Genomic DNA, 21,308 nt, shown 5'->3' on the forward strand with positions numbered 1-21,308 from the left:
TTTACTTCCTACCTTTTTTCAAAAAGAAAGTATGCATTTCATATTTCTAATTGTCAAATGTCTGCAATAAATTCCTTTAAGATAATTAGAAATAGAATATAACATTGGTTAATAACAGAGGATGATATAATAGCAGTTAACTTGTTTAAGGGCGGTAGTTTCTCACATACTGTTCTCTAGTATAGTAATTCAGCATGCCAGACTACTGTATGCAATTCAGATATATTTATATGATGTATACACTTAAATCGCAGTGCCTTTTTATGTGCTGTATTTTTTCTACTTTCTCTTTGCACCCTTATTTTATAATAATGATAATAACTTATATATATAATAAGTTATTGTTGTATCTTATAAACTACTTAATTTAACAATTTTCCTACTTAATCAACTTTAACATTCTACATTACCTTTATTCTGTGGTGGAAAAGAGGACATTCAAAAAAATGTGCAATAGGCTAATGCACACAGGTTAAACAGTGTCCCGTGATGTTACTGTATGCACTACTGCTCGGATTTGACTTTATACCATGCTTTTAATTAAAAATGATGCATATAATCATATTCAAATAAAGCACATTTTATAATTTAGTATAATATTAAATGGTACAGTCACAGGAAAAAAATTATTTATGATAGACATTATCATTAGATATAAAGTCCGCCACAAATCAAAAAATAAACTAAAATATCAGATATGAAAGAGACGTACAGTAAATAATTAGTTCAAATAATTCTGCATGTTTAAATCAGCAAGAAGATTCACAAGTGAAATCAGCAAAATGACCAAGGAGCCACACAGGCCTGATGCTCTGGACACTTGTACTTCTTCTGCTCTCTGCATGTCTGTAAAGGAGAAAAGGACATAGTTCAGTGCATGATAAATCTTCATTTTTTACAACTTAATTTTGACTGAAATTAATAAATACTGTCTACCCGAGCTCCGTTCAGACCACACTAGAGGACCCAGAGATAGTGAAGTACCGTCATGGAGATCCAGAGCCCTGCGCTCTCTCCTCTGCTCAGAGCAAGACTAAATATCGAAAATGGAAACTCGAATATGATTTGATTTTACACAGTTTACATCATTATTTTAATGCACAGTGACTTATGACTAACCTTAGATGGTGCTGTTATGCCAAAGTAAGATGACCAATATTAGTACAGTACTGTACAGACTCTGTATTCTCCCTCCCTACTCTTAAACCCAACACTCACAATAATTAATTCTGTCTGATTTATGAGTCGCTTTCCTTATGGGGATCAAAAAAGTGTCCCCACAAGGTCAAAATTTACTGGTATTGCTAGTTGGTAGACCATTTTGAGGGATGTAAACAATAACAATGGTCCTCCTGCTTTTCCTGTTTTAGACCTTTCATTCCCAAAGCTTCAGAGAATCCAGAAAGCTACACATGCTGATACTTTTTATATGGCAGCTGTGTTAACATTCGTTATGACTGAATTGTCTCTTGTTACAGTTCTGAAAAAGTTTTAAGACAAGCAGGAACTGTTCATGGACAATTATAACGCCATATTGAAATGGTCTATACTCCTTTATGTTTGGAAGACAAAGCATGTGTACACAACAATCCTGTTGCATTATGTCTGAGGGGTCTGGATACAGTGCAATGGTTTTAATGTACAGACATAACCCCGCCCCTAACCCTACCCCTCAACGTGATGTGGCTAACTCCATTGAGTGCATTGTGTCTGACATTGCACGTCTGGGAGTTTACTGTTAGTCTGCATCCACATAGTATTGGCATTGTTTTATAGCACAGTGACATCTGATGGTGCTCTAGATGGTGCTGTTATGCCAAAATAAAATTGACGATATTAGAGCAATCTGTGCACTCTAATTTCTGTTATATTTATCTTATAATTGACAAAATGAAAAATCAATTATGAGGTCAGAACTCACGGTTGAGCATTGTTCGCTGGACAGAAGGCAAAGGTGAACAGCACAGTGCAGGTAAAGCTTAGTGGAGTTTGCAGTGAAGATGAACATCCTGAAGGAGAAACGGCTGCTTTTGGAGACGCCGTTCTGCAGCAGCTTCACTGTGTCGTCCTCAGGATTGGGACACCTGACAAGATCAACAACCACAATCAACAAACCAAATTATTTCATCACGTGTATTCAGCTCAGAAGTGATTGCAAGTAAATAAAAAAGAGACAAATCTCAAGGAGTTTTGACATTATAAATAATTATTTATTCAAAAGTATTTTTTAAACTGTTACCATTAACACTGATCTTTAATAAACAGAAGTCTTTACCCTTCAATGATGAGGTCCCAGCGGAGACTGTAATCAGGGTCATTCACAGGTGTAGCCCAACACGTGTCCATCACCAGGGCAAACTGCCGGCTGTCGACCCCCTCAACACCAACCTCCACATGCATCTCCTGGTCCAGCTCTGCATCCACTCTACCAGTGAAGGGCTGAGTGAACTCTTCATCCACATACGGGACCATCCGCACCTGATAAACCCCTTCACCACTGGGGAGGACCTTGTGCACAGTACTGTTTAAAAGATTATTAGATATGTATATTCAATATATTGTACGCATAAAACACATATTTTTATCTAAAACAAGATATTACTACATTTAGGCCCATCTGAGTTCTATTTATACCCTTATGCCTACATCTTTCTGTTGGCCCAGTCCCCTTATGAAATTAAATGTGAAGAGGTTGGGATGAAAATATTCCCAAGTACTACACTCACAACCATCATCATATGTCATTGCCATAACTCAGACCTCACATAAGAGGTTGTTCAAAGTAGAGTAATACCAGTAAACTTCAAAACTGAAGACGAGAGTTTAAACAACTGAAGTCTGTGAGATGGTCTAATTTGTCAAACTACAGCAATAATAAACCAGAATGAGTGTTTTGTAGCACCTCTGCAGTGGGTTGATCTCCATGTTCATGGAAAGTGTTTGTGTTTGAGGATAAACACAGCTGAAAGAAAGCTTCAGGATTCTCACTCTGCTGATGAGACCTTCTGTTCCCGGCGTCCCCGCAATATAGTTACTGTAGATGAAGTGGCTGCCATTGGCCTGCGGACAACAAATAGACATTTTATTTTTTATAAATATAGCTATTAGAAGTTAATATTTTTATTTTAAAGAATAACACCAGTTGTCAAGTGAAATGTGGGAGGTGTGGGCAAAAGTGTCAGTGTTTTTGGTAGCATGTTGTTCTCCACTCTTCATCACTGAATGAGTTTCTAGGCAAGTCTAATTGGACTCTTTCTATTATTTGGCTCATTTTAATAACCTTTATTGACCTGCCTTGGAGACTACTCAGGTTGTCAGGGTTGTTATATGAGACTATGTTGGTTCTTTATGTCCCTATAAATATTTAGATGCTGAATGTGTGGAAGAATTGTTGATTTGAATTTAGTTGAACTCTTAGAAAACAATTCACAACCGTGGTTGCAATGCAGACGAAGCAGATTTTCTAATAACTCAAGGGACCACAGTCAATTATTCTGCTTATACTATGGTTCCTATGCCTAAAGCACAATTCATATGTTGTATTTCAGACATGTGTCAGGGTTTTGTCTTGTGTGTGTGTGTAGGACAAGCTTCTCACATTTTTGTTGTTTTGTTTTGTTTGACTAAAATCATTTAGCACATTGAAATGGAGCTATAATGCTGTCAAAACCTGCCATAACTACTTTAGTGGTGTGTATATGTGGAAATAACGGAACACCTTAGAATGTTCAGCTGATCAGAATCAAGCATTCAGCAGCCCAGTAGTGTGAAATCAGATTTAACACACAGGTAGTTGATCGTACCACAAGATTTGTGCCACAGATGTGTTGATCGTTGTCGAAGTTAAACTCCACTCTGCCGTTCTGGACGGTTCCTCTGCAGCTGGGGTCATTGAGGTGTAAGTGCTCAGCTGAAAAACCAGCTTCAAAAAGCTGACAGCGAGACACAGACATGGAGCCAGAGCTGCTCTCACAGGTCTCATTGAAATCTGAGAGAAAAACATGATCATTAATGACACAAAAACACCTTTTATTTCACATTTTATTGTAGAATCACACACTAACCAAAGGAGTCTTGAGGTGCTCGCTGTTTTTGGTGGCCTTTGTTACATAAACAGCCATAAACACCATTTTTCATCCCACACCTTTCCTCTTTGGAGCAGTTGAGTTCAGAACAGGGCTTTCTGTCATCTGGAAGGACAATATTATTATTATGCATTATTACAAGTTTTTCTAACTGACCATTAGACCAAATTTTTATTAAAACAATCTTAAATAAATAAATATAATAATTATATATTTTAAAAAGTATATTACATACTGTATGTTTGCAGATTAATATGCTTGACAGCTACAGTCCTCCCTACAGTCTTAAAAAATGGTACAAAACCTGTCACATTGGATGGTAAGTTTTCAAAAGCTAGACTTATGTATCTTACAGGTGCATTTGTTAAGCTGCTTTGACATAATTTACATTTTAAAAAGCGCTTTAGAAGTAACAATGAATGGAAGTGAATATTGGTTCTATAAAGCTAAAGTTTGTGTACCTTTAGGGTACACTTTTGTGCATTTTAGGTACTAAGATGTACACATTTGTAATTGCATGTACCTTTAAGGTACAAATGTGGAAATGCCTCAGTGACAGGTTTTGTACTTTTATTTCAGATAGATTTAGATTCTGACACTCATAGTATTTTAATCTGAGCAATAATCCTGCTGGTTGTGATACAGCACATTACATTACCAGTTGTAGTTGTGGTTTCAGTTGTAGTTTCTGTTGTGGTCATCTCTGGTATGTCAGTTGTGTAGCTAGTGTTAAACCTCACATCTAGAAACACAAATAAATGTTACACAGAAAGCCATCATCTCTAACATAAACAGAAGGCAGAGTTAAATGTGTGTCCAGTACCTGCACAGTATGCTAAATTGCAGGTGGTCGGCCTCACAAACTCATAGACATAAAAACCTCCAGGACAGGCTTTGACTTGAATGGGATTGGACTGGAAATAGCAGCAGTTGTTGCTCCAGTGAGCGCAGACATTACGAGAGACCACTCCATCCTCAAGTGTTGGATGTCCTCCGCTCAGCCACAGTGGAGCATGAGTGCCGCAGCTATACTCATCAACACATGTGTCTGGCATCTGAACACTCTGACCATTAATGAAGAGACGGTACCAGCCGCTCCAGCTCACCGCACTGTCACACAATACTTCAGAGGAATTCTGATTGCTGGTGGCTCTCCATGGGTCATCCAGGACATTGTGGTTGTAGCAGGGATCAACAGGGGGAGCTGTTAATATGAATGTTTTGAAAAATAAAAGTTGCTAAACAATTAAAAGAATACTTTTTGTACTGAAGTCGCAGTAAACAATACTTATCTCTAGATAAACTATTTCTCTCTTAAGCCTCTGGTTAACCTTAAGCAATTCAAAGCTGTAGTTATAATAGAGTTTGAATATTTTCTTCTAGGCAGTTGTGACAAATGGAACTTAAATTGCCAATTCACAGTCTCTTTACAGATTATACATCTGAGCAGACAAATGCGATGTCATGATTAGACAAAGAGATGGAACTTGAGCTCAAAGAGTGCTGTACAAACGTCCTGGGGCCTCATGTATCAATGCTGCATATGCACAAAAACTTTGCGTACGCCAGATTTCACGCTCACGTTTGGATTTACTAACAATGAAATGAACGTGAGAATGTGCATTGGTCCACGCCAACTTCATGTGTGGCGTACGTTTATTTCTTGTGTGTGTTTGTTTTATTTCCATCGGCGACTTCTAGAGGCAATTGTGTTAAATTGCACACTACAAATTATCTTTGAGCCGTGCAATGGCAGCAGTGTGGGACAGGATCATCCGCATGTCTAGCAGGCGAATAAGCTTTCCAGCCAAACATTAAAGTGCAGCGGTCGCCGGTTTTCCCAATGTTATCAGAGCGATCGACTGCACGCACATTGCTATAAAGGCGCCATCTGAAGATGAATTTGCATAGGCTACATGAATCCGAAACATTTCCATTCAATAAGTGTGCAAATAATATGTGATGCTCAAATGCGCTTAACATAATACACACACTTATTAATGATTCCTACTTGTCTTCCTCGTGATGAAGAGGAGGCAAAATCTGATATGTAATGGGGAAAAAAGGAGTTCATCAGACGCTGGATTTGAACCTGGTTCATGAATGATAGTGTCAAAAAATGATGACATGCGCTTTACGAGCTACGCCACTTGCACTGCTGTTGGCGGCTCCCTTTAGCTTTGCTGTCTCTATCGATCAAACAGGCGGAAATCACTTAACTAGCTCATTCCACCGACAAACTTGCAAATAACACAGTTTTTCTCCGGTCTACCTCCGATAGGAGCACCTCCAATTCACATTCTGATCAAAGTTTCTCTTTTTGCTTGCTTTTGCCATTACTATTTCATTCGGTTTTGCCAAAGTAGACTCATTACCATAATTATTAGGGGGAGGAGGCCAGGAGGGGTTTTGCGCTTGTGCACTCACGTCAATTGGAATGTACAAAGAGAATATGCGTGGGATTCTGCGTACGCACTGTTTTACAGCTGTTTTACAGTTGTTCGCACATTTACAGCTTCGTGCGAATGCAATGTTTTAGTATGATTTCAACGCAAGTCTTCGTACATGAGGCCCCTGGAGCTTAAATGGCATGTTTTGTGTTTTATTCATGTCTACTCCGACCCCAATACTAAAACTATTCCTTACAGTTACCTGTTGTATTTTAGTAATTTTTAATCCTAACCCTAGCCCAAACCTTCACCCTGGGTTGTCTTAAACCCTAATAATCCTGGGTATTCATTAACAGATGTTTCACGCTATATATATTTTCCTAAACCCCAGGTTAACGTTCTTATTTACATATTTGTAGTGTCACACACTTTGCGTCTTTTGCCATTTCTTACTTTTGAAGTTTTGCTTAACATTACCTTCTGCTATGTTTGCTTTAATAACAATATGATGTAAATCTCACACTGCCAACTCTCCAGAGCAGGGTTTCACCATCCTGGGTAAAATGGGGTGCTAACACCACTTTCAAATTACCAAGGGTTAAAAGCTGTGTTTAGAATAACGATAAACCTGCATTAAGCTCATTGTGGAAAACTCTTTATTGTGTTTTATTATATGTCTACACCTACCCCAACACAATAAACCTATCAGATTTAACCTATTCAGCTACAATTCAGTAGTTTGAAACAGCTCACCAAAGTGAACATTTTGTTTGAACATGCATTTTGTTTCCTAAACACATTCCCAAACCACTGGTCTGTGGTGGTTATTCATTCATTCTTTGGGTTTGTTCTGGAACTCTGCCTTCTTTGAAATACAATTTAACCCCACACCAAATCAATCCTTTTTTATGGAGTTTGTTTAAGTTCTTAAACACCTTTGAGCTATCATTAGTCCATGGCGATTATCCAATCGTGGGTGTGTTCTGGAACTCGTCAAACCACACGGCACACATTCTGAAGTATAAAAGCTGCACTTCCTCTCACCTGTGCTCCACATTTACTGAATGGAAAGAGTAAATTCACCATTATTCTTTGTGTTTGGTGCACACATAACATCGACAGTGTTGCTGGTTCTTTTTATGTGCCGTTGAGATCATCAGCATAGATCAATGCTACTACCGGATGGTAATGGTACTGTTTTTATTTCATATCCGCCATCATTGTTGTATTTATAAGTACATGAAAGCAGCATGACATGTTTTAAACCCTGCCTCCTGCAGCATGGGTCTGTCAGAATGTTCAAAATCAGTATACAGACGCTCTGCCTTTTCAAGCTTGTTTTTGCCCAAAATGAAGAATGAAAAAGAGCTTTGTTTGAAGAATACTGGGTTTTTACAGTACCCTGCTGTATTTTATTAACATATATACCTACCCTAACCCTAAACCTACTCCTTAAAATAATGCAAAAAAAAAAAAATTAATTGTTGGACAATGTCGAAAAATTACACTAATTTGATGTGTGCATGCCCAGTATCCACAGCTTTATCCCATATAACCTTAACTGAGCCTACTTGAGGCATAAGTCTCACAGTGGTCCAGTTGAGGACCAGTGTTCTGCAAATTTTGCTCCAACCTGCTGTAATACAACTGCATACAAGTCTCTGGTGATCTTGTTTTTCTAGATCGCACACTGAAAAATATTATTCAAAGATGATTCCTTGGATTTACTCAATTTTTTACGTTAAGTGGTTGTAAACAATTTATTTGGGCTGAATTTAAACAAACAAATTAAACATTGAACATAATTAAATTTAATTTGTTCACTTTTTTCAGTGCATAGTCACCCGTTGTCCTTTCCTTTTGTGCCTATTTTGTGAGCCGTTTTATTTATTGATTTGTGATTGTAACTCATATTTCTGGAGAAGATCATTTAGATGTACAGCTCTCATTGTGCAATGGAACATGACAACAAACTTTTGGAAAGACTGTGTGTTATGACAAACAAGACAATACTTTACCAGTGGTTGTGGTTGGTGGAGAAATGGATTCAATGAGTGGGATGGACTCTGTTGTTCTGGACTGATTTGTTACCTCTGGTTTAAAAACATGTGCACATCAATATCAGGAAAATAACATGTTTAAATAATAATCTGCCAATGGTGTAAGTAAAATTTATTTTGCTAGTTTTATGGAAAAATTCACTTTATTTTGACTATTTGACATCATTTTTTAACTGTTTTATTTTTTGCTTTTATAGGAAATGCTTATTGATTTAAGAGTTTTAAATGTTTTGGCTAAAAACAAGACAAAAACTCGTAGTAAGAAAAATTTTTGCAGAGTATACCTACCTACACAGTAAGCTGCGCAAATCATTGGCTTAACAAACTCATACACATAGTAATCTCCAGGACAGGCTTTGACTCTTATAGCCAGGGAGGTGTAACCACAGCAGCCTCTCCAATCTGAAATACAAACATGACGGAGGACCACTCCATCTTCCAGCTGAGGGTGGGATCCGTTGAGCCACATTGGGTTAGAACTGCTACACGTGTACTGATTCACACATGATTCTGGCATCTGAGCACTCTGATTGTTGTAGAACAGCCTGTACCAGCCATTCCATTCCACATTATAGTCACACATGATATAGTAGTAATAGCTAATATAGTAAGAGTTATCAGTGGATCTCCAAGGTTCATCCAGGCTGGTGTAGTCGTAGCAGGGGTCGACACTTGGGGTGGTGAAAGACACTGTCATAAAAAAACAAAAAACAAAGAGAACATTATATACTGCAGATTATTAATGGAAATATATATGAGGTATCATTTTATGATGAATAGTAATTAACATACCTGCACAATATACAGGAGCTGGGATTGAAACTGTTGGCCTGGTAAACTTGTAAACATAATAATCTCCAGGACAAGCTTTGACTTGGATTGGGTCAGATCTATAGTGATTGCAGTGCTCATTATGGGAGCCGTAAATGTCACGTGTAACAACTCCATCTTGTAGCTGAGGATGAGATCCATGAAGCCACAGAGAACTCAATCCTCCACATGTCATAAAAGACGCACACCATTCAGGCATCTGAGCACTCGATTCATTAATGAAGAGTCTGTACCAGCCATCCCATTCAACTAGAGTGTCATCGTGTCCATTTACATAGCCATACATAAAATAGGTATTGGCTGGGCTTCTCCAGTCATTGTCTAGTGTGTTGTAGTTACTGCACGGCTCATAATCTGGGTTAAAAAGACATCAAAACAATCCTGTTATGTTTCAGTGAGAAGCTTCACAAGCACAAATCTGATTTGAAGTCTTTTTGTTGTTTTGTTTTGTAACAGCTATTTAGCTGAAGCTTCTGATGTGGAGTGGGTTTCAAGCCCCAGCCAACAGCAAACTCAGATATTGCAAACTTACAACATAAGACTACATGTAAATGTAACGGAAGGTAATTTTAGAGAATGTGCCACTGACAGTGAGAAGGAGAAGGACACTGACATATTCTCAGAAATATTTTTGCAGAAACCGCATTTTGCATGGTATCTTCATCAAATTTGAAATATAAACTCATTAGACATTTGGCTTTCAAGGCTCATTTTTCTAGGTTATTACAATTACTGATTTCACGTGTTTTTATATATATATATATATATGTGTGTATATATTGTATGTATGTATATGTATATGTGTATATATATATATATATATATATATATATATATATATATATATATATATATATATATATATATATATATATATAGTGTGTGTGTGTGTATATATTTAAACTTTCTAGATAGACCATAGTAAAGCTCTAACTGTCTTGTTTCCAATTATACCTAATTTGTTAGTTAGGTAGGTGTAAATGCTCATAGGTGGGGTGCAAACAGTCACTTTCATTGTGCTTATTTATGTATTTTATTTCTAATTGACATGTTTTAAATACGTTTACAACTTACTTATTGTGATGCTAGATCCAGTGATTGTCTGTGGACTTACAGTCAAAGTCACCTGTGAAATAGTGCTGACATCTTAAAAAAAAAAAAAAAAAAAAACAATTAAAGAAGTGGTGAAAATATAAGGTTAAAATTTGTTTACATATATTTAGTGCCTTTTTAGTTGTTGGGGTACCTGTGCAGTATCCTGAACACCGGTCATCTGGTTTTATAAGTTCATAGACAAAGTAATTTCCTGGACACGCTTTCACTCTGATGGGGTTTGTCTTTTGCTCACAGCAGCCGCTAAAGTAAAAAGTACCACAGACCTCTCTGGTCACCACTCCATCTTCTATCTGAGGGTGAGGACCATTGAGTACCAAATTCATGTATGTGTTACAGCTTAGTTGAGTAATACAGGTCTCAGGCATCCTGATGTTCATTCCATAGTAGAAAAGCCTGTACCAGCCACTCCAGGAGAAAAAATGATCACAAAAGAAATCTCCAGTTTCATTGTTGGCTCTCCAGGGGCGATCCATAGATGCATAGTTGTAGCAGGGGTCACTGCTGATGTTTGGGAAAACAACTGTCATGATGCAAAAGTAATGTTAAAATACTACACTAAAGGGAAATTTCAACTATTACATATTCTTATACATTGATAGTTGAAGGGTTAGTTCACCAAAAATTACACTTTTGTTATTAATGTTCCTTTGTTTAAGCTTGGTATGATTACAGCTGAACCACTGAGGTCAAATGGGCTGTTTTGACAATACTTTTAGTTCTTTTTCTGCACTTTGAACATCTCGTGATCCTTGCTATATATGGAGAATGACAGCGCTTTCAGTTTTCAGAAAAAAATATTAATAGTATCTGGATGCAGCCTTGATGATGCAAGCAGAGATGGCATATCTCAGAGATGCAATGTCAGACACAATGCACTCATTGGAGATAGTGACGTCACTGTGAGGGGTTAGGGGTGGGGTTAGGTGAGCCCATTAAAAAGCATTGCATGCAGCTCAGATTGCACTGCACATTATCTGCATCCAGACCCCTCTCAAAAATATGCTAATTTGAAGGTCTCTGGGGATTTGAATCACCTGAGGGTGAGTAATTACCAACATAAATAAGCATTTTTGGGTGAACTAACTCTTTAATTTCAGGAATCATACCAATACCAATAGTGTGTAGTTAAAAATAAACAATAAAATTAATAATTTTCTAACATATTATTCCACAGTTTCCCAATTATTAATTCCTGTGAATTGGTCCTAGCAGCACACAATACAAAACATATTATGAATTCTGGAAATTTTCTGTGAATGATGTACAGCTTCTATGTAAGCAGACTTGTATCTGTGCTATTTTAACATGAAATGGCAATACACACTTACTGTTTATATAATTAAAAAGTCAAAGAAGGAAGAAAGGTGCTGTTATTGAGTGATAAGTGAGTGTGTAAGGCAGGGGTCACCAAACTTGTTCCTGGAGGGCCGGTGTCCTGCAGTTTTTAGCTCCAACCCTAATCAAACACACCTGATCAAGCTAATCAAGGTCTTACTACAGTAGGTGTACTTGAAACATCCAGGCAGGTGTGTTGAGGCAAGTTGGAGCTAAACCCTGCAGGGACACCGGCCCTCCAGGACCGAGATTGGTGACCCCTGGTGTAAGGCATGGCCGGCTCACACCACCAAGACTAAATAATTAAGCAATGTTTCATCAACCTTCTTGATGAATTTAGGGTAGGCCCACACGAAATCTGCGCGTGCAGAATTCTGTCGATTTCCAGTCCGTCATTGAGTCTATTTATTTACTTTTGTAAATGTGTGTAAATGTATATTTATTCAGTTATTATTATATTATTATTAATATTATTACCTGCTATGGAAATATTGATATGATTTATTTACATTTATAGTTTGTACAGTAATATTTTCTGTCTTTTAGTAGAGATATTATATGAGAGATTTGCTTTGTTTAGCAAATAAAGTGGATCTATTTGGATTTGCACTGTAAACATTCAATAAAAGTTAAAAAGGTATTATTTTTTATTTCATATATTAATAGAATTATTTGCAATTAACAATTATTAAGAATTTTAACAAAATTCTGCGCAGAAATAGCAAAAAATGTCAGCAGATTCTGTCTGGCCCTACTTATGGGTGACTGGAACAGTTTTTTTATCTTGATGGTTTTCTAAAAATACCCCAACATTAGACAAAATGACTCATTTTCTCTGTGTTCATGAGTTAATTTGACCCACCAGTTGTAAAACCAGGTTCTTTCTTCATCCTACATAGTTTTGAAGATTGAAATTAAATTTGGTTGCTTTATTTTAGAGGTTTAGTGAAAGCGGGTCATTTTTTACCTGATAGGTGAACGGCGTATAACCCTAATCCTAAAACGGTTTCTAAAACAACAGTAGGGTTAAGCAGTTCAGTTAAATATAGGTTAACTTAGGACCAGGATAAGAGTAAAAGCTGCACCTGCACAGTATGAAGGTCTGGGGATCGACAGATCTGGTTTGACGAGTTCATAGACGTAATAATCTCCAGGACAGGCTTTGACTTGGATGGACGTGGATCTGTAGCTCCCCCATTGGTTATTCCATTTATGAGTTCCCAAAACGTCACGGGTCACCACTCCATCCTCAAGTGTTGGATGAGAACCGTTGAGAAACAATCCAGTGTAACCGCCACATCCCATATAACTCACACACCACTCAGACATCTGAGCACTTTGTCCATTCAGATACAGCCGATACCAGCCGCTCCATTCAACAAGTGTGTCATCATGTTGATAGTAGTACTGATATGGGCTTATCCGTATGTCTCTCCAGGAGTCATCAGTAATGTTATAATAATAGCATGGATCAAAGCTGGAATTGGAATTTTCTGAGAGAATAATGAAAAAAAGAATAACCCATGATAGCCAATTTAGTTCATCAATTCTGCTGTAGCGCATGTGTTTGGACTGTGGGGGAAACTGGAGCCCCCGGCGGACACCCACAAACACAGGGAGAACATGCAAACTCCACACAAAATCCAACTAACCCAGCCGGCACTTGAACCAACGGCCTTCTTGCTGTGAGGCAACAGTGCTAACGACTGAGCCACCATGTTACCCTCATTTTTGTTATTGCTATTTGTTTATTGTATGTATGCAGAAACATGTTATCAACGCTGGAGATTTATTCTGGTATTCCTGCAGAACTACAACTCCCAGAAGTCTTTGCACTCATCACTTCCTGCAACAGCTGACAATAATTTGGACGCTGACGCACAACCACAGCTGCAATTATTTCTCAATGATTACATTGACCATATATACACCCCACTCATAGACACACATTGAGTCATGTTTGTGTTTAACCTCCTGTTACTTAGGAAGCATTTCCATGCCATGTCTTGTTGTGTTTCCTGATCCTAGCCTTGTTTAGTATTTCCTGTTCTTCGATTTGTTTTAATTGCCTTGTGTTTATCTTGCCTGATGCCTATACTGACCATTCACCTGTTATTTGACTGCTCCTTTTGGATTGCCAGTGTGTATTTGTTTGCTCCTGTGGTTGACCATTGCCTGACTGACTAGTATTGTAAATAAAGCTCCACATGGATTCAATTCTATTCAATTAACCTTTATTTGTATAGCGCTTTTACAATGTAGATTGTGTCAAAGTAGCTTCACATTAAAGGTCATAGTAAATTGGAACAGTGTAGTTCAGTTTTAGTGTTTAAGTTCAGTTCAGTTCAACTCAGTTCAGTGTGGTTTATAAATCACTACTGAGAGTCCAAACACTGAAGAGCAAATCCAACGATGCGCAGCTCTATAGATCCCAAACCATGCAAGCCAGAGGCGACAGCGGAGAGGGAAAAAAAACTTCACTAATGGCGGAAGTGAAGAAAAAAAAACCTTGAGAGAAACCAGACTCAATTGGGCATGACCATTTTAATTTCTCCGCTGGCCAAACGTCTTGTGCAGAGCTGCAGTCTCAGCGGCGGAGGCACGTGCACGTGGATCCTCAACTCTGTTGCCAGACTCATTCGGTTACATGTGTAGTCCTCAACATTTTTTTTTAAAGACAGTAAAGTTTGCTACCACTATTACCAGTCATATTATTATTAATATTGGTCAAAACTAAATCATTGTTTAAAAACAAAGGTACTTTCCTTTTCAGTAGTTTTCCCTTAAAAGTAGCCCCTTTTTGTCCCAACAACCAGCACTGTAGATTACTAATTTTAAAAAGTCCAAGTACATTGTGCTTAATTTATACAATAAGGCTTACAATCACGAAACTGAAGGTTTCTCTAAGTTCACAAAAAAACATCAATTGGCAACTTCAATTATTTTGCTGAATTATTATATTAAAAATACTATTTTAAAAAAGTATGACATTAGTGGGAGATTGAAGATTACATAAAAAATGTACCTGCTGTTTGTGCATTGATTATTTCACTTGTTGTTTGTGCATTGTTTATTTCACTTGTTGTTTGTGCATTGATTTCCCCTGTTGAATACACAACATGACATAATTAATATTTAGAAACATCCAGTCAACCAACCTAAATAATAATATTAAATTAGTTACTTGAGAGGTTATGAATAACTCACCATTAATCAGCAGCACACACAGCGAGATCAGAAACTTCATCATGATCAACAACACCTGCGCACACACATACGCACACACATTACACATTTATTGATGTATTATTGCATTGCATTTACACAATAAAGGTTTATTATTAAAATAATTTCTGTGTGTTGAACGTTTGTAAACAACTACAGGAGTAAAAAAATACAAAATAAATAAATGATTTAACAATTTTACAATGTAATATCCTATTTCATTATTTAGAGTCAAATGGGCTAAAATGAGGTGAAAAGCCTTTACCTGAGATGAGAGCAAAACTCAACACAGAGATGACGATCAACTGCAAACCTCACGATCATGATCAGGTGTCTTTATTAATACCTGTGGGTGGACCTTTACTGGAACCTGAAGTACTTTTGAAACAATACCGTAAACAGTGACGTGAAGATCTTTCTTCTTTAGGCTGATCATTTCCTTGTGAGTATGTGCATTTAGAAAGACATTCCTTCAGTTCTTTTAGTTTGTGCTCAGCTCAAATAGTGGAATGAAAACCAGCTTGAATTGCTGAGTTTTTCCAAAGCAGTATATCATACCACAACCCCCCCAGTGAGTGAGGCAAAGGTGACTGGAAATACAGTTACTAGTTAATTAGTTGTCTATAATATTAAATGCAATCATTGAGTGCATTAAAAGCTTTAGTCCATCCTTAGACTGCTGGAGAAATGCAGATTGTCAAAAAAGATGAAGATTGTGAGGTGTGCAAATAAACAATGAATACAGAAATGCATGTTATTGTGTATTTGTAATGCATTGATGTTACGTATCACGTATGTTTTTTTTGTTTGTTTTCTGTTTTGCGTGCTCCTCTCTTTTCCGCTATGCAACCATTGGTGGAAGGGGCTGTCAATCACCATCGTGACTCAATCAGCGCGCCAATCAGAAGCTGGTCCGCCGAGTATAAAAGCCGTGCACTTGCGCTGTTTTTCAGGAGCGCTACTCTCCTCACTTGTGTAGGCCAGCCTGTTCACTTGTGTTTGCTTAGTTTGGTTGCTGTTGCTCTGTTCTAGTTTTCTCTCCATTAAGTGATTGATTTATTAGATAAACTTGTGCAGCTCAATTTAGTATCCATTGAGAAGTTGAACGATCTTTATGAGAATTGGATAAATAGCTCTTGTTTTGCTAATGGCTAACAGTGTGTACTTTACGAGAACTCTAGTAATGTGAGCAGCTTAGTATAGTGATGGTGAAATGAAGCTTTCTGAACCAGTGAAGCGCTCGACTCAATTGTATTGGAAAAAGGTTCGTTACGCGAAGCTTTCTAAATCAGAGCTCGATGAGGACCTCTTCTGGTTAAAGTGTGGGAAAGCACTGTGTTGCAATAATGTCAAATGTTCACAACTGACCAACTCATTCATGTAGTAATACAACAACAGTAATATAAACAAATTACTCAATTACTGTAGTTTTTACACATAAGGTATATTACATTACACCACAGATGACTGAAGTAAAGTCCAAGGGATTCAAAAGTATTTACATCTTATCCAACTAGTCCTTCACCCACCCACTCGTTCCAAGTCGGGATCGAACCAGCGACTCCTGCATGGGCCTGCGTTCACCAGCTGGTCTCCGGTAAACACTATACTACAGTATGCAGTGGTTTTCTTTAAAGATAGTTGTAAAAAATGCGCTAATACACTTTAGTATGGTTCTAAAGCTTTTTACTATAAATAACTATTGTATTTTAGTTTAATTACTGCTGTATGCGACCGGTGCAGTGCTTTGGAACAGTAGAAACGTATGTAATCGACGCCTAATCTCTCGCTATACACTTTACTAACCCATGGGGGTGTTTAAACCTTTAAATCTAAATTCGAAGCATTCACGTGGGTATAGGCGAAAGTGAAGCTTCGGATGTCACTGATCACGTGATGATGGCTAAACGAATCATGCTCTGGTACACTGCTTCACTGCGAGATTTTCGTTTTTCTGATACATGCTTCGAAGCCTCGGCGCACAACGTCACATTACTAGCTGAGTATCTTTATTTGTTAGTTAGTTTATGAAGGCATTGCCACATGTGTAATTATGTTTTGGAGTAGTTATGAAGTTTGTTATGAAGTTATGAAGTGACGTGCTGAAGATTAAGGTTTTTGTTTCTGCATTTTTGGTTAGTTAGTTTAATGACTTGGGGTTTAGTTAGATCGTTTTTTTATATTTATTTCTTTGTTTTGGCAACACTCCTGTTTCCTTTGTTTAATTAGATTATTTAAAATACATTTAAATTACATTTCCTATTCATTGCTTGACATACTCTGTTAAATATATGTTTACTTTTTGTTTCACTTAACCAGCCAACACAATCTCACGGCAATTCGTAACTTTTTGATTTAGTGGCTAATTCGTATGAATTCGTACGATCTAATTCGTACAATTAAGTACGACTTGCTCATCCCCCAATGACGGTTGGGTTTAGGGGTGGGGTTAGGTGCCACGCCTCCTTATTAAAATCGTACAATTTCATACGACTGAACTCGTAGGAATTCGTATGAATTAGCCACTAAACTGACAAAACGTAAAATACTTACGTTTCCTCGTGAGATCAGGCTGGTTGTCTTCTCCTTTTTCATCCAGCATCATTAGAGACTCACTGATTGTTATGTTTCATCCATTTAATATCTTAATAACTTAAACACGTAACAATTGAGAACTCAATCTCTAATCCTAAAGTGAACTATAAAATCTTAAATCTGTATGTAGAACCACATGCTTAAATAGCAAGTAATACTGTACAATTTAAAAGTGTAAATAAATAGAATAAATAAATAAGCCAAATCTTTTTTATTCATGTATTTGTTTTTATTGGGTGAGCACACCACACAGGTTCAGTGGGATGATTGTTTTGTTTGAGGCAGAGAATTCAAGGAAGTGAACATTAGAGAATATTCACACGTTTACAGGAGAAACAGCAATTATGTTCTTGAGTAATGTTTTACATTCTTCCCGTTCTTATTTTATCTCATCAAAAACATGTGATGTGCATTGCCTCCTGACAGCAGGGATTCATTTAGTGACATTTAAGGATGGGATCCCACCAAAATGCATATATTTAAAAACTTGAGCTATCAAGTCTTTCTCATTACAAGTCTTTCTCATTTTAATTTCACAACTAGTCTGTGGGTGTAACAGTGAGACAGAACTGAGGATCCATTTGCAGTTTATTAAGAGTCGTTAATCAGGCAATGGTCAACAGGTACAAACAGAATCCTAAGGGTAACACAGAAGTGTAGTTGTAGTCTGAGGTAAAGAGGCCAGTGCAGGCATCAAGCAGCATAAACAATGAAACAGGGCAAGAATCAAAAGGCACAGCAAGGCTAGACAGGAATAACGCTTGGAAATGTATCAGTTGAACAAGACAAAGCAATGTCTGTGAGAATTTGAGGTGTAGATATAGTCCAACTAATAAGTCTTCATGAGCTACAGCTGTGAGCAAGTAATCAGTAGTGATCCGGAACTGGTGTGTGTGTGTGTGTGTGTGTGTGTGTGTGTGTGTGTGTGTGTGTGTGTGTGTGTGTGTGTGTGTGTGTGTGAGAGGTACCTGATGGGAAACATAGTGCAGTTCAGAGGCAGAATTGTAGTTCGGTGGTGTTTTTCAGTAATCTCCAAGGACTAGATTGCTGGCAATTGTGACATTTGTGACAGAGTAAATCCAGTCATCAATTAGGTGCTTTGCCATTTCCAGGTTGGAGGAAAGTCCCATCCCCTGGTGGAAGAGTTCAAGTATCTTGGAGTTTTGTTTACAAGTGAGGGAAGGATGGAACGTGAGAAGCGTAGGCGGATTGGTACAGCTGCAGCAGTAATGCGGTTGATGTACCGGTCCATTGTGGTAAAGAAGGAGCTCAGCCGAAAGGCAAAGCTTTCAATTTACTGGTCAGTCTACGTTCCTACTCTCACCTATGGTCATGAGCTTTGGGCCATGACCGAAAGGACAAGATCTCAGATACAAGTGGCTGAAATGAGTTTCCTTTGCAGGGTGGCAGAGCGCACCCTTATGGATAGGGTGAGGAGCTCTGACACCTGGGAGGAGCTCAGAATAGAGCCTCTGCTCCTCCACATTGAGAGCAGTTAGCTGAGGTGGCTCGGGCATCTGTTTCGGATGCCTCCTGGACGCCTACCTAGGGGGTGTTCCAGGCATTTCCCACCGGGAGGAGACCTCGGGGAAAACCCAGGACACGCTGGAGTGACTATGTCTCTCGGCTGGCCTGGGAACGCCCTGGGATGCCCCACAGAGGAGCTGGAGGAAGAGTCTGGAAAGAGGGAAGTCTGGGGTTCTCTCCTAGGACTGCTGTCCCCGCGACTCGGCCCCGGAAAAGCGGTAGAAAATGAATGAATGAATGAATGAGTCTACAGAACAAACCACTGTTATACAATGACTTGCCTAATTACTCTAACTTGACTAATTGATCTAGTTAAGCCTTTAAATCACTGTAAGATGAATACTAGTATCTTGAAGAATATCTAGTCAAATATTATGTGCTGTCTTCATAGCAAAGAAATGTGTTGAAAAACATCTTTTCTGTGTTTTCTCATTTTAGCCAAACTTGATAGTCAGGTTTACTCAGGTCGGCTTTATACAAGACTTTCAGTAAACCAGCAGACTGAATTCCATTCTCAAGTTACCAAAGCTGTCGATCACAAGTGGATCTTTTACACTTGATTGAGATTCAGCAGTGAGGAACTTCTGACATGACTGAAGAAAAACAAGAAAAACTAAGTTGACTTAATCACTAGGTGAGATCCTCAGATAATAAAAGAGTGTGAGGCTGTGTGTGATCAATTCAATCTAAATAAACATAATGCAAGTCACAACAAACATACTGATGATTTGGGTTATGTTATGAATATGTTGCAAGACCAAACACATAATAAGCAACCATGAGGATGTTCATAAATGCCACAAATTCCAGACATGTAATGCTTAGTTGAGGATTTTTATCAAAAGATTTAATTGTTTCAGTAGATCTGTGGTAAGATTTCAAATCAAGATTCAATCGTTAAATACATTTATACACAAAAATACTAAATAATTAAATAAGAAGCATAGATGTTTATACTGTGTATATCACACAGTAGGCTGTGCATTGAAATCTTGAAGTGCTCATAATAACCAGTCATAAAGACTGCAACAGATCAGGATTATTTATGAAATCACACGGTCAGCATTGTCAGAGACAAACAGATTTTCCCCTATGACTGCACAGGTATATTTGTGAATAATGTTAGGAATCTCACTGAATTGGCAACGCACTGGCGCAGTAGTTAGTACTGTCGCCTCACAGCAAGAAGGTCGCTGGTTCGAGCCTCGGCTGGGTCAATTGGCGTTTCTGGTGTAGATGTGGTGCTTCGGTATCCCCCACAGTCCAAAGACATGCGATACAGGTGAATTGGGTAGGCTAAATTGTCCGTAGTGTATGAGTGTGAATGAGTGTGTCTGGATGTTTCCTAGAGATGGGTTGTGGCTGGAAGGGCATCCACTGCGTAAAACATGTGCTGGAAAAGTTGGTGGTTCATTCCGCTGTGGCGACCCCAGATTAATAAATGGACTAAGCCGAAAAGAAAATGAATGAATGAATGAATCTCACTGAATTAAGTGCACACAAACTTGATCTGAGTGTTGATTCTGATTTTGCTGATTTTACAAAAAAAAGAAATCTATCAAAAATAAAAGCATGAATTAATGCATACATTATTAGTGCAGTACTAGGGTAAAATATTATAAAATAATATTTATGACATGCCACAGTCAGTTCCACACCCATTAAAATGAGCCAAACTAAATGTTGCACTTTCTGTGTCAATAAACTAAGAAAGAGTGAAGAAACTCATCAGAGGAATGAACAGCAGCACCAGAGAAGCACACAGACAAGAAGCCTCAGAAACCTTCACTTGGTCTGGGAGAAACTGAACATCTGTGAACAGAGAATATCATTCAGTCTAATGAAATAAAAGATTATTTACAGCTGAATCAAACAGTGTTGAGGTGCAGCTCTGTGTGTAGCTCAGCTAGTCATAGTTTGACAACAGCTATATTTCATTTCGTGAACCTGCAATGGTCTAAAGCGGCACAGCTTTATTTTACAAAATCACATACTGCAATAGTGAAGTGGGGGAAATCCTACTGTGCTTAGTTTATTGCAATGTTACATTTGAATTTTGTATTTTGCATTTGCATTTTTAGTTTTATTTTAGTTTAATCCAAAGTACAACCTTTAATTTTACCAAATTTTTCCCAAAATAAATA

The 21,308-nt window shown here is 37.9% G+C and overlaps 2 protein-coding genes across 3 annotated transcripts in view; both read right to left on the reverse strand.

Moving 5' to 3' along the window:
* Positions 1–401: 401 nt before the first annotated feature.
* Positions 402–15,371, reverse strand: LOC130238027 (uncharacterized). 2 transcript variants are annotated; one of them, XM_056468905.1, is made up of 18 exons: positions 15,308–15,371; positions 15,025–15,079; positions 14,843–14,920; positions 12,903–13,310; positions 10,613–11,002; positions 10,441–10,512; positions 9,328–9,720; positions 8,824–9,225; positions 8,494–8,568; positions 4,909–5,289; positions 4,744–4,827; positions 4,065–4,190; positions 3,804–3,988; positions 2,903–3,060; positions 2,276–2,521; positions 1,922–2,084; positions 937–1,033; positions 402–846 (listed from the first exon to the last, which is right to left on the reverse strand). In XM_056468905.1, exons 2-18 carry the CDS (start codon positions 15,065–15,067, stop codon positions 722–724), a joined length of 3,426 nt encoding a protein of 1,141 aa, XP_056324880.1. In that variant the 5' UTR covers positions 15,068–15,079; positions 15,308–15,371; the 3' UTR covers positions 402–721. The 2 variants fall into 2 exon arrangements, with proteins under 2 accessions (XP_056324880.1, XP_056324881.1); XM_056468906.1 differs by lacking the exon at positions 12,903–13,310.
* Positions 15,372–18,524: 3,153 nt separating this feature from the next.
* Positions 18,525–21,308, reverse strand: part of LOC130238029 (uncharacterized) — a 28,165-nt gene continuing 25,381 nt past the window's right edge. The window contains exon 18 of the mRNA XM_056468907.1: positions 18,525–20,976. Within this exon, the coding sequence (XP_056324882.1) occupies positions 20,870–20,976 (107 nt within the window). The 3' untranslated portion in view covers positions 18,525–20,869. The remainder of the gene's footprint in view (positions 20,977–21,308) is intronic.

The sequence above is a fragment of the Danio aesculapii genome, chromosome 12, assembly GCF_903798145.1.
Source record: "Danio aesculapii chromosome 12, fDanAes4.1, whole genome shotgun sequence".
In the NCBI taxonomy this organism is placed as follows: Eukaryota; Metazoa; Chordata; class Actinopteri; order Cypriniformes; family Danionidae; genus Danio; species Danio aesculapii.

What these genes read in the sequence shown, in the direction of transcription:
- LOC130238027 (XM_056468905.1), bottom strand. Translation starts at nt 15,067, where the DNA reads ATGATGAAGTTTCTGATCTCGCTGTGTGTGCTGCTGATTAATG. An exon ending in AATCAATGCACAAACAGCAG is followed by an intron (nt 13,311 to 14,842) that starts GTACATTTTTTA and finishes TTATTCTCTCAG; the next exon opens with AAAATTCCAATTCCAGCTTT. An exon ending in GTGTTCAGGATACTGCACAG is followed by an intron (nt 10,513 to 10,612) that starts GTACCCCAACAA and finishes TTTTTTTTTAAG; the next exon opens with ATGTCAGCACTATTTCACAG.